The 13,574-nt window shown below is 37.2% G+C and overlaps 1 protein-coding gene across 26 annotated transcripts in view; it reads left to right on the forward strand.

Annotated features, from left to right (window-relative positions):
- Positions 1–13,574, forward strand: part of NEB (nebulin) — a 188,575-nt gene that overhangs the window by 51,412 nt on the left and 123,589 nt on the right. For all 26 annotated transcript variants that reach the window (XM_060776842.2, XM_060776678.2, XM_060776715.2 and 23 more), the window contains 13 exons: positions 957–1,163; positions 2,464–2,568; positions 2,716–2,823; positions 4,172–4,483; positions 5,339–5,545; positions 6,382–6,486; positions 7,860–7,967; positions 9,179–9,490; positions 9,619–9,825; positions 10,802–10,906; positions 11,514–11,621; positions 12,336–12,647; positions 12,959–13,162. In XM_060776842.2, the coding sequence (XP_060632825.2) occupies positions 957–1,163; positions 2,464–2,568; positions 2,716–2,823; positions 4,172–4,483; positions 5,339–5,545; positions 6,382–6,486; positions 7,860–7,967; positions 9,179–9,490; positions 9,619–9,825; positions 10,802–10,906; positions 11,514–11,621; positions 12,336–12,647; positions 12,959–13,162 (2,400 nt within the window). The remainder of the gene's footprint in view (positions 1–956; positions 1,164–2,463; positions 2,569–2,715; positions 2,824–4,171; positions 4,484–5,338; positions 5,546–6,381; positions 6,487–7,859; positions 7,968–9,178; positions 9,491–9,618; positions 9,826–10,801; positions 10,907–11,513; positions 11,622–12,335; positions 12,648–12,958; positions 13,163–13,574) is intronic.

The following is a 13,574-nucleotide window of genomic DNA, read 5'->3' on the forward strand; positions in this document are numbered from 1 at the left end:
CTTTGTTAACCTTGTGTCCACAATTTTACAAGTAAAACCATTGGCTGGATCCAGCTATTCTCGCCAGTGGACACTTTCTTTTGGGGGAAATTGGCTCAAAGAAGTGCCACCAGTGGGAGAGGTTTCAAAGCCACCTGGAGAAGTTTGGTATTTTTTGGCGATGGGGAGAGTGGGTTCAAGAAGGAATCAATGGCAGGACAAAATAGAACGAGTCCTTTTGCCTAACAAAGGGTGCTGCTGGTTAATAGCAGAAAATCTTAGCTGGATAAAAGTCTCCTAGCAATGGATAAGGCTTTTATTTCTTTCATTTATGGAAGGAGGTTTTGCTGGATTCACTACTGAATTTACTACTATAAAATGGTTGTCATAAACACAGGAAATTGGCTATTGTATTCTATAAAATAAATAACTACTCCACACATTCAGAACCATAAACCAGTTCCATTTATAATATTTCCCTCTTTCAAAAAAAATGCAAGGGTCGGCTGAGGGCAGAGTTTCTTTTGGCTTGAAGACAGAGTTTTTCGAATAACCAGCAATGGTTTTCTATTTCAGTGGGCCAGATTTAATTGTTATGGAATGGGACATAGAGTGACTGCTGTGTTTTTAATCTACCTTGATGCAACTAGAAATACGTTATTCCTTTGGGAATGACATGAAGGCTAAAACCTTACAGTCGTCTCTCCACATTCACTGGGGTTAGGGGGACAGGACCCCACTGAAAGTGAAAAACTGCAAAGCTGGTCAACTTCCATCAGAGGTTCTCCAGCGTGGCTCTGTGATCAACCTCTGATGGAAGTTGACCATGCAGTTTCACTTCAGGATACAGAGATTCCCAGAGATAACCTTTTAATCGAAAGCATGAGTAATCAAATCCTCGAAAGTCAAACTTGCAGATGTGGAGGGTTGACTGTAATTTGAGTCACATTAAATTTCTTTATTTCTTTTGTTTGTAGAATCTTTACAAAACTGATTTCAATAACTGGTTGAGAGGAGTTGGATGGGTGCCAATTCAGTCTCTAGAGGTTGAAAAGGCAAAGAATGCCACTAACATTCTCAATGAAAAGAATTATCGCCAGCACCCAGACAAGCTGAAATACACCATTGACATGGATGCGATGGAGCAGGTGCTTGCTAAGCAAAACGCCCAAACCATGAATAAGGTAAAAAGAAATTTCACAGAGCTTTGTTTCAGAGCTGAGAGTCAAAATCAAAATGTGCTTTTTTTCTCTCTGGCGTAACTAGAGGACAGCAATGACTGGAAGTATAACTTGAACTTATCCAAGTGGTTCATGTAGCAGTGAATAGGCTATTTATTTAATCAATCAACCTAAACTAAAGGAATGTCTTATATTTATAAAGCACACCATGAAAATGAAAAACAGTAGATGACTCACAAAAAGTATTACTTCCATATCTATAACATTTGCTGTCAGAAGGTACAGTAGCTCAGAAGATTGTAAAGAGGAAATTCATAGAGGATGGATCAATTGAAACTATGTCCTTTAATGCTAAACCATAGTGGCTAATAGATTCCAATTCTACATCTTTGCTTGCTGAAAACATCTGACTGGACACTGTTAGAAACAGGACAGTTGATTAACTGGGCCTTTGGCTGTATCTGGTTAGGCCGTAGTTAGGTTTATGTGCCCAGGATTGTTACAAGTTTAAAGCAGGAGAAGAACCAGATATATTGTTCTGGGCAATTTAGAGGAAGAGTGACATTAAATGTCTTTTGAAAATACGGAAATATGCGGATTTCTGGAGAACATGGTGTCTATATTGCTACTCTTTTAGACACCAAGCTGATGATATTACCTTGGTACCATCTGTTACATGGTCAAAAAAACAAAACAAAACAGCTAGAGTCAAAGACTTCATATATGTAGGGATTAGATGTGCATAAATAACACATATACAGCTGCTCCCTTCTAACTCATAGTTTATTGTAATGCTTTTCAGAGCTTTAGTACACTATAAAAATTAAACTTATGGAACCTTAAAGGTTAACCGGTTTTTTTCAGCATTAGATTTTATGAATTACAGGGTAACTGAATCTGGGAAAGGGGATACAGTTATTTATTGAAATAAATTATTTAATCCTTTAGGGGCCACAATACTTTTTCCCACTGATTGTGCCATTGTAAAGCAAGTCATGAAACATGTCTTTGTGAATGTTTAGGAATTCAAGAAAATGTATCATTAGTAAGTAGAGTAGAACACTTTCTTGAGGTTAGTTAGAAAATGTCACAGTTAAAATGAGACTTGGTTATGTTGTGCATTGTAATGTATCCAGAATATGATCTGTTGCAATCTTTTGTGCTCCTTTCCTTTTCTGGGATGGACTTGTTTGAAAGGGTTTATGTAAATTGATAGCACAGCAAATAACTAAATAATTTGAAACATACAAATTGTGATGTAAATAGCAGCATCTTTAAAGAAAACTCCTTTTTTAAATTGCAGAGACTGTATATTGAAAAATGGAACAAAGACAAAACTGATATTCATGTGATGCCTGACACACCAGAAATACTCCTGTCTAAAGCCAACCAGATCACCATGAGCGATGTAAGGTTTCAAATGGCAAAGAATATTCAATATGAGTTCCAAATGTACATCTTAAGATCATGACATTTTTTAGATTAAATTTTGAAAACACAGTTATGGTTTTGTTTTTAACAATCTTTCCTGAACTTCTGCCCTGTTTTGGAACAGAAACTGTACAGGTCTGGCTGGGAAGAAGATAAGAAGAAAGGTTATGATCTGAGGCCAGATGCTATCTCAATAAAAGCTGCCAAGTCTTCCAGGGATATTGCAAGTGATGTACGTATTATTTTATATGGCATTCATGAAGAACATATACACTAATCTATATCTAGAATGAACATTCTCAATTACAGTTCATTCATAGTGTTTAGATTGCTTGTGTTCTCTGAATCATGGGTTCAATTTGACACATCTGAGACATATTTCATATTATATTCTTTCTTTCACAAATGTCATTTAGACACCTACCAGTAAATAATACTAGAGTTAATATTTGAAATGATAGACTGCTATACATCTCACTCTCAATGAGGACAAAAAGGGCAAGTCACCCAGTGGCAAATACTGTCCAGATATCATGACCACAATCCAACATGTGAATTAAATGCTTATATAATACTAATTTCAAAGGGCTTAATGTCAGTTCACTCCAATCTAAATCCAGTTGTCAGTTCCCAGGTAGTTGGGGGTGTCAGCAGCTTCCTGCTAAATACCCGCAAGAAACCACAGCTAAGACCATGATGAGTAATAAAATAGGTCACAATTTTATTTGGTTACAGTTGATCAGGCTGGCATCCAAATGGTCAAGGATAGATCCTCCCCGATGTCCCGTTTTGCCATTGAGATAATACTACGGTCTTGAGAAAGCTGCTAAGACATTCCAGCTACAACCTGTCTCAGACTTACCACTTTGTGTTGTGGTGTGACTAACTTTCTTGGGTGTATCTGGCTATACCACATCTGTCGGCCAGAATCCCCACCCCCTTTATTCATTTCCAGTGTGGGCTTTCACTGGTGAATGTCCTAATCCTTGACTCATGTCAATCACTAAATGCCAATTTGTGAAAAAACTAAATCCCATAAATACAGGGAAAGGCTGAAATCTTCCTTGGACCAAAGCCTGGAGCCTCCATGTGATTTTATGTGGGCCAGCTCCCACCTGCAAAGGGCTGCTGGAAGTTAAAATGCACTCCATGGCCACCTCCCCACTTCTTCTGGAAACAAATGTGCCTGTTGACACTGGCACTGTCTTTCCAAATACGCTAAATGGGATTAAATAAATGGGAACTTGGTGGTTCACTATTAAATTAAATAAAGGAGAATTTGGTGATTCACTATTTTGAGTCCACCCAAATGGCTACCAATTCAGGTTTCTGTGTTGGATTGTTGTTGAAATCTATACAAGTCAATGGAGTTTATGGTGTCTCATATATTTAGTTTAATAGGCACAAGGGCAAAGAAATGTCTTTGAATTTCATATTCCATTCTTCTGACCATCTTTGTAAAAGAGTGGTTCATTTAGTTTTAATTTTTTAAAAGACTTAAAGAATTGCTTGCATGAATGGTAAATATCAGAATGTCTGTTTTAAATAATAATCTCTCCCTCTCTCCCTCTCCATTATAGTACAAATACAAACTGGCCTTTGAGCAATCAAAAGGAAAACACATTGGATTCCGTAGCCTAGAAGATGACCCTAAGCTGGTGCACTTCATGCAAGTTGCTAAGATGCAATCAGATCGGGAATACAAAAAGGACTACGAGAAGTCAAAGACCAGATTCCACACCCCAGTTGACATGTTCAGTGTAATAGCTGCCAAGAAAGCACAAGAAGTGGCTACCGATGTAAACTACAGGAACATTATCCATACTTACAATGTTTTGCCAGATTCGATGAATCTTGAGTTGGCCAAAAACATGATGCAGATACAGAGTGATGTAAGTAAAATTAAAATCTGAAACCTCTTTGAATAACCTGGTTCTCCAAACTCATATATACTGTCTCCAAAACAAAAATTCTTGAAAGAGCATGAAGGTATTTTGCCTATTTGTTGGTTGTTGTAAGAGCAGCCTAATAATATTCACCCTTTATTGCCAAGAAGAACTTTTTTTCTTTTGGAGAAGGGGGATTTTGGTGGAATCCTATTGGGGTAATATGCTAGCATTAAAATGGTTGCACGTGGGGTTGTGCTACAGCCATTTGTTCTGTGAGAACATATGCAGCCCTTCCTCTTACTTTCAACTGGCAAAGTACAGAAGTGATGTGCCTCTACACAACAAGTGAGCTCAAGGCTTTGATTACTTGAGGCTAATAAGTTGCAATTCCAGAAGGGTAAATGCATCTTTGGATGGGGATTACCGCACAATGCTGTGTCTCTCCCATAGTTGTGTTGCCCTTGAATCGTGATTGGATTGTCTCTTTTCATTAATGATGAAACCAGGAACCAGTGATGTTCTACAACTCTTTATTGTGTGATAATTTCCTTCTATTGCACTCCCAATTTTGTGAAGCACAGGAATGTCTTGCAAGAAAACTGAAACTATGTGACTGCACAGTAACTACAAAATGGGAGGGGGGTGGGATTCCAGTGTAACTATTCAATAACTGTTCTCCAAAAGATGCCTTTGACCAATTCAAAGTAAAGCATCACAGAATGTAGCGGATTATCTTCTCTCATTCTGACCTGCTGATAGAATGTGTAAAGCATTTGCCAATCAACACTGTTATGTTAAAATAACAGGAGCTTACCTAACAGTTCTCATCTGTTTTATTTCATCCCCACCTCCCTCCAGAATCAGTACAAAGCAGACTATGATGAATACATGAAGGGAGTTGGATGGGTTCCCTTAGGCTCTTTAGAAGCTGAGAAGAACAAGAAGGCCATGGAGATCATCAGTGAGAAGAAGTACAGGCAGAATCCAGACAAATTGAAATATTCGATTCTGATGGATTCCATGCCCATGGTCTTGGCTACAAGTAATGCAAAAATTATGGATGGGGTAAGAAGATAATTACCATAACATTGTAATAAAAGAATCACACAGAAAACCAAGAAGTCATCTTAGCCTATGTGTTGGGATTACATATGAAACAAAATTCATATTGATTAAACTAAGGATGACCGAACTACAACTTCCGGATTTCATAGCATTGAGTCATGACAGTTACTGTAGCATCAAATTGCATTAATTTTACAGTGTAAATGCATCCTAAGGTATCTTATGACTGCCATAATCTAAAATAATGGAAACAATTTAGACAAATTAGCTCATCTTTTCATGTTGAGCCCAAAATCAGACCAAGATATCAATGTATATATATATCAATTATTTTTAGAAACTTTAAATTTATTATGGGTACTGCTATTATGCTACATGTGTTGATGGGGGTTGTTATAATTTTATGTGACTTGTTTTATGTGCCATTTTTACCTGTTGTATGTTATATGTGCACCCTGGAGTGCCTTGTAAGTTGCCCTGAGTCCCTTTGGGGAGATGGTGGTGGGATATAAATAAAGTTTATTATTATTTATGAATGATTTTATTTTATTTTCTACTAATTCTTTTGTACTGCAGTCAGTAAAAAGTATTTTCTCATGAGAGGAGTCCACTGCAATGATAATTTTTAATTGGGAATGTTTGGATATATTATTTTATAGATATTTTTTCTACAAATTAATTTTGTAAATGCAGTAATGCATACATATAAAGGAATGTCAAATGTATGGCTGTGTATCTGATTCATCCTTTCTTAAAGAAAAATTGCAAATATATTATTTGTTGAAAGTATTTCCTTTTGATAAAGGTTGATAAATGTTTCGCTTATATCTTTTCAGCACCTTTACAAAAAGGACTGGGAAGCAGACAAGATTAAAATTCACATCACGCCAGACATTCCTGAGATTCTTTTGGCAAAAGCCAATGCATTTAACATCAGCAATGTAAGCATAAGGACATTTCGATATCTCTAAGTATTGGAGGAAAATATTGTATCTTATATTTAATTCTTTGGCAAGACCTTCTTGTTTTTACCCCATAAGGGCTTAAGTAAAAGTATTGTATGCACATGTGTGTGTGGGGGGGGGGGGGGGGATGGGGTGGGGTGTAATTTCATTAACTAGTTCAATAAACTATTGTATATTCATAGTTAAGTTCTATTAATATCCATAAGAAATCAAGAGAAGTCCTGCTGGATCATTCAAAGACTTATTTAGTTCAGCATTTTATTCCTATAATGACCAACTATGCCAATGTCTTTCGATGTCTATGGGAAACAGAAAAAAAAGCAAGCAGTTGTTGTTGTTTATTCATTCAGTTGCTTCCAACTCTTCGTGACCTCATGGAAGCAAGCAAGCAAGCAGTAGTGTGATTGTACTCCCTGTAAACTGATATATGGTTCCAGAAAGAATATACATACTCACTATGTCTAGTAGCTAGTTACATCTAGTAGCTATCTAATCAACTAAATAAGTATCAGTGCTATTTAGTTACTGTATTTAAATATTTCTTTAACAAAAACTCCAACCCCAGAATGTTTCTACTGAAGGGGCCCTTTTCTAGACAAATATAGCTATAGAGAGATATATAGATAAGTAAGTTATGGGACAAAAGGTATCTTTGTACGGTAAGTTTCCTACTGGTCTGAATTATCAATTTGCTTGCTTGGAAAAATTGAGAAGTGCACATGCAGCCAAAAGATTTAATCATAGTAGAGTTCCTTAGACTGTTATGATCTTCCAAGTATAATCTCAAAACTATGATGCAACAGAGAACTCTAGCTGTGGATTGCAGAAAATGTAGTGACAAAGTGTTTACCAATCTGTAACAGTCTCTTGGCAGTTTCAAGAGAATAAACAACAATTGGGTATTTGGGAAGGATTGCTGCACATAAGTTATCGCAAAGTAATGTGTTTCAGGTTTTATCTAGAAAACATCTGAGTTATAGATTTATTCAGTTTGCATACTTTCTGGGTTTTTACATAGCCAAGGCAGCTTAGACTGTGCAACCAAATAACTTTAAGAGAAGAATCTCACCAGTAATTGATGATGGTAATAATAATAGTAGTAAAAAGAACAATTGCAGCATGTTAAAAAGGCCTTATGTTACTTGCTCCAAGCATGCTCTATGCATCTAAGCTACACTGAGCTCTCACCCATTGCAAATCAGTTGTGTCGATCCTACTACTGATTACTATTGATAAATGATTCATGTCAAATAACTCCTAAGTGATCACATAGAGTACAGCATTAGTTATTTGCAATTGTATTTAATCTCCTTCTCCCCCTTTTTTGAAATTTGCTTTTCTATATATAGAAAATGTACAAACTTTCATTGGAAGAAGCAAAGCAGAAGGGATATGATCTCAGGGTGGATGCAATCCCTATCCAAGCTGCGAAAGCCTCTCGAGACATTGCCAGTGATGTAAGTTTTTCAGACTGTCCAGGAATTAAAAGCAAGATCTGCAGATGATTGCACTAATACATGGTTAATGAAATTGTTTCATGGTTAATTTCAGTATTATACATTATCTTGGATGTAAAATTGTGAGCAGAGTCCTGCTCATTAAAGTGATACTTCCAGAACTCTCTAATCTAAAGGTAGAAACATAATGCTTCCTTCCCCCTGTGGGCCTTTAATATTCTTGTAAGGCCCATATTCCAGGAAAGTATGTGAGGAGGTAAAATTCCCTTGGATAAATCAAAGTTGCAGTTGGATCTCCTTATATTTGCACATTCCGGGGTGAGATCTGCTCCTCATAGTAAATCACAGGCTAGACAGACACAGTTAAATGGAAGAAATAGAACACAACTTTGAGTACAGTGATTGATAGGATGGGTACACACATGGTTCTGGATTTAGACCAGTGGTTCTCAGCCTGTGGGTCCCCAAATGTTTTGGCCTTTAACTCCCAGAAATCCTAACAGCTGGTAAACTAGCTGGGGTTTCTGGGAGTTGTAGGCCAAAACACATGAGGACCCACAGGTTGAGAACCACTGTTCTAGACACTGACCATCTAGACATTGAGCCTGAAGATCTGACCAATACCGGATATTTTGGGATGACCTAAGATGATCCTGTAGGGCAACTGATTTAGCGAAAAATTCTCATCTCGGTTGTTCTGATCATGTAAAAGGAGCCCACCCGCCTCTGATAGTCCAACAGCTTTCAATTCATGAGCTGACATTATGAGTGGCCAAAGTAAAGTCTTTGCTAGCTCCAAGGAGCTTCTCGAAAGGAGGCACAGGAACCAGACAAGCAAGATGGATGCCAGTGCTCTGTTCTTACCCTGAATTACAATCTGAATTGCCTCATAAAGCATTGCATTTATGGCTCCCATATCAGAGTAGGACAGGCAAACAGGTTTAATTCTGAAGCAGCTGGTGTTAAACCTGTTTGGGGCATAAGATTCTCAATTTTAAAGTTGTGACAAAACCCAGAGTAGATTCATCACCTCCTTGATATGGAATCTTCTATGTACTGTTGCTCATCAGAAAACATTTGGATCCAATCTGTTGGCTCTTTTCTAAAATTGTTACTGCATCCCAACATGTATGTACTTTTATTTTATTGGGACCGATTTATAATACTCCTGAAATTGTATTGTCCACATGATGTTTCTGTTTTCATTGCAGTACAAATACAAACTAGGTTATGAAAAGGACAAGGGTAAACTTGTTGGCTTCCGCAGCCTCCAGGACGATCCAAAGCTTGTCCATTTTATGCAAGTTGCTAAGATGCAATCAGACCGGGAATACAAGAAAGATTATGAAACCAGCAAGACCAGGTACAACACACCTGCTGACACTTTCAGTGTCATGGCTGCTAAAGAAGCACAAGCAAATATCACCAACACCAACTACAAAAGACTTATACACAAATACATACTCCTGCCAGATGCTTTGCATGTAGAATTGGCCAGAAACATGAATCGGATTCAAAGTGAGGTAAGACATTGTGTTTTGTTTCTAATGAGCAATCCATAGCTACTGTGTAGACCTCCTAAAGTAGATTCTTTGTTCTATTGTTCAGAACACTTCAAGTGCATCTGTATTTTCTTTTTCTCCACTTGCAGCATGAATACAAGCAAGATTATAATGAATGGTACAAAGGACTTGGTTGGAGCCCTGCAGGATCATTGGAAATTGAGAAGTCAAAGAAATCCACTGAAATCGCAAGCGATACAAAGTACCGCCAGCACCCAAGTCTTTTCCCTTTCAAGAAACAGACTGATTCGATGGATATGGAACTTGCAAAGCACAATGCTATTGTTATGAATAAGGTGAACAGGCCTGGTCTTTAAGTATGAAAATAGTCCACTTGTGGATATTCTTTGTATAGAGTTATTTAAACAAACAATTTTCAGAAAACTTACAGAAGTAGGACTCTGTAGATCAGTGGTTCCCTACATTTTTTTTGACCAGGGACCATTTGACTAGGGACCACTCTCCAACATTAGTACCAAAAGGGTCATGAATCTGTTTTTGGTCAACTTTAGATTTGGTTTGGTTATTTGGGATGCTGATTCAGAAAATTGCATTGGATAGACCACATCGGCTCTAGTTTCTGATACAGAACATATGCCATGGTCAGCAACAGGGAAGGAGTGGCAGGGGCGCGAAACGAGTGAAAACAAAACAAATAAAGTAAAATAAATAAAGAGGAAGGAGGTTCGCGGACCAGATTTTTGTTCTTGCAGCTCACTGGTGTTCTGCAGCCCACAGGTTAAGAACCACTGTGTAGATGGATGGTGTGTACTGATACATTCCTTTAAGAAATTTTAGTCAACTTGTTGGCATGTTTAGGATTTATGTTATCAATTTGCCTTTATTTTCATATTTAAAAGCCAACTTCCAACATTTTGTTACACTCAAGCATTACCAAAAGGCACAGGAAGCCTTTAAGGATAACATGAAGGTACATGCTTGATCCTTAAAGTATGAAGGCTCATCCTAATGTTGCCTCTAGGTGTTTTTTTAATCAAGTAAATAAATGTCAAACTGTCCTGTAGGAACTACTAAAAGTGCTACACTTGGGAACATTCTTGGCAATCAATGTAAGCCTGCTATTGGGCTTGTCCCACCGTGCCAAGGGCAATGTGACCCTGCATGTGAAGAGCTGCCTCTGTGTGACATTATGTACACTTTTAGTTCAAAAATTAGGCATATTTATTTGAGTTCAATTATCTGTATGATAGCACCTATATAGTATAAGTACAAACAGACATGTATTTATCTTCTATTCTTTTTTTCTTATAGCATGCATACATAGAGGCATGGGAGAAGGACAAGACAAAGATTCATGTGATGCCAGATACACCGGATATTATGCAAGCCAAAGCAAACAAGTTTAATTACAGCGAGGTAAAGGAATATGTGAAAATTTGTTATAATTTTTTGTTGTTGGGAATATTGGTTAGCTTTCTGCATATCCCTAGAATGTTGACAATCACTTAATATGAAATTTGAAGCAAATTTTGGGATTGTATATTGGGTGATAACCAGGTGGAGCTAAATGTGGAGAAAACTGCATTTTAGGAAGAACTTTGATCAGCTAAAGGGTTTTTTCCTTCTGTAAAATATCTGCTAAACAGAGAAACAATTGTAATCCAATGAGGGTGAAGTGGAGGCGCGATGTTTTACCCACTCTAATTTTGGCTTTGTGACATCATTCTACCCATGTGACCTCTGACTGCAATAGCAGATGTTAAAAGACGTTCTGTAAAAAATAAGTAGTGTTAATGGAAGGAAAAGAAGGAAGCACTTGCTTTTAGAAAGCACCAAGTATACTTAGCCAAAAAAAAAGAGTCCTCACTATAACAGCAGAAGCATTTTGAAAGAACACAATATCATTTTAATGTACTTTCTGAAATTCTTCATATGGGAGTTCCACATACGGGAGTTCTACCTCCAGCTAAAGAAACATCTGCTTTGCACTGACTCTTTGTGTTCTTCTTGCATTTCATATTAGAAACTGTATAAACTTGGATATGAAGAAATGTTAAAGAAAGGTTATGACCTCACCGCTGAAGCAATTTCAGTGAAAGCAGCTAAAGCATCAAGAGACATTGCTAGTGAAGTAAGTAATATGGCAAATAGAAGCATGCATTTAGCTGAGTTCTCAAGGGCTCAGTAAATATAAGTTAACTGGAACATCTCTCCGCTACACGTGAGCTTCTAAGCTAACAGGATGACAAAGTGCTTCTGTACATGCAGACTGCCTTTTGCCTCACAATCAAATTCTTACTGCCAATTCCCATCTAGGATTGTAATTAAATTTTACATTCTCTTGGACTTTGCTCAGACTTGTTTCATTTTGAAGCCCTGACCTGTTTACAATCATTATGTTAATACTGACACAGACAGTTAATGTTCTGTTTTGGAGCACTATGTGTCCTACAATCTGATTTTGATTTCTGCTCTATGTCCTTAGCATAGCATCTCATGCTCTGATCCCAAATAAGACCCGGTATTTCAAATCATAGAGGTTGCGAGAGCTCTAAAGCTATCCCCTCCTACCCCTCACTGATACTAAGACATTTGATACTTTAGTACTGCTCCCCAAAACAGAAATATTTTGTACCACTTTTAGTATAAAACTATTTAAATTTTAAACCCTCAACCAAACTTTTTGCATTGTTAAACATGTTCCACATTGGAAGCTTCATTCTTTGTGTGAACTTGCTCTCAAATAAGTATGCCTAGAAATGTCATCCAACAAGCATGGTACAAATGAAACTCGCAACCTTGATGTTAGTCCCTTTTCTGTACTAAATATTTTTTCTTGGTTTAGTACAAGTACAAAGAAGGCTATCGCAAACAACTTGGCCACCATGTTGGAGCGCGCAGCATACAAGATGACCCCAAACTTGTGCATTCTATGAATGTAGCCAAGATACAGAGTGAGAGGGAATACAAGAAAGACTTTGAGCAGTCAAAGACCAGATACACCAGCCCCGTGGATATGCTGGGTGTCTTATTGGCCAAGAACTGCCAGAAATTGGTCAGTGATGTTGATTATCGTAATTATTTGCACCAGTGGACCTGTCTCCCAGACCAAAATGATGTCATCCATGCTAAGAAAGTTTACGAATTACAAAGTGATGTAAGTGATACTTATGAACCCAATTTCTATTTTTAGATGTATCATTAAACCTTTTTAAAGTTTTCTAAATAGTTTTTCATCACTTCACACTATTATTTCCAAGTGTAAGCATTTAGGAAGGACATTAATCTTTTTGTTTTAAAACCTCATATGTCTGTGTATGCTTTTAATGTAATCAAGCTAAATCACCGGAAGTATCTACACCAGTGAGTCTTAATGAAAGAATATGCATATGCAGTCAGACCATAACATACTTTTCAGAGATCTTTGTATGAAACCTATTGTAAAAAAATTGTTGTCCTCCTTACCAGAATGCATATAAAGCAGACCTTGAGTGGCTGAAAGGCATTGGGTGGAATACATTTGGCTCTCTTGAGTCAGAAACCCACAAGAAAGTTTCTGAGTTTTTGAGTGAAAAGAAATATCGTCAGCCTCCAGACACCATTAAATTTACAAGTATTCCCGATTCAATGGAGGTGATTCTGGCAAAAGAAAATTCCAAGCACCGAAGCGATGTAAGTATTCTCAAACAAGTAGGTATTGCCCATGAGGAGAGACAGTTTGTTTCAAGATTAATGTGTGACATGGATGAGGGTGGTGCACCCTTTCATGTAGTCTGATTCACTGCTTTAGAGTACAATCAAATCCATGTTAACTCAGAAATAAGTCCCTTTGTGTCCCATGGAAATTTGTATGAAGTTTATAATAATGCACTTAGGCATGTGCATATATAATTGCCTCATTGATTAGGTCTCCTTACCTCTAACAGATATCCATGAATTTATTTGATTCAGTGTAGATGTTAATTGTATTCTGTGAACAATTGTAAAAAAAAGATAACTCTATTTCTGGATAAATGATAAATATGTAAGTGCTGGTGTATTGGTCTCTCCTTAAAAGCTCTGGATATTAATGTTATACCAAAAG

Source organism: Anolis sagrei, chromosome 1 (assembly GCF_037176765.1).
Source record: "Anolis sagrei isolate rAnoSag1 chromosome 1, rAnoSag1.mat, whole genome shotgun sequence".
Taxonomy (NCBI): Eukaryota; Metazoa; Chordata; class Lepidosauria; order Squamata; family Dactyloidae; genus Anolis; species Anolis sagrei.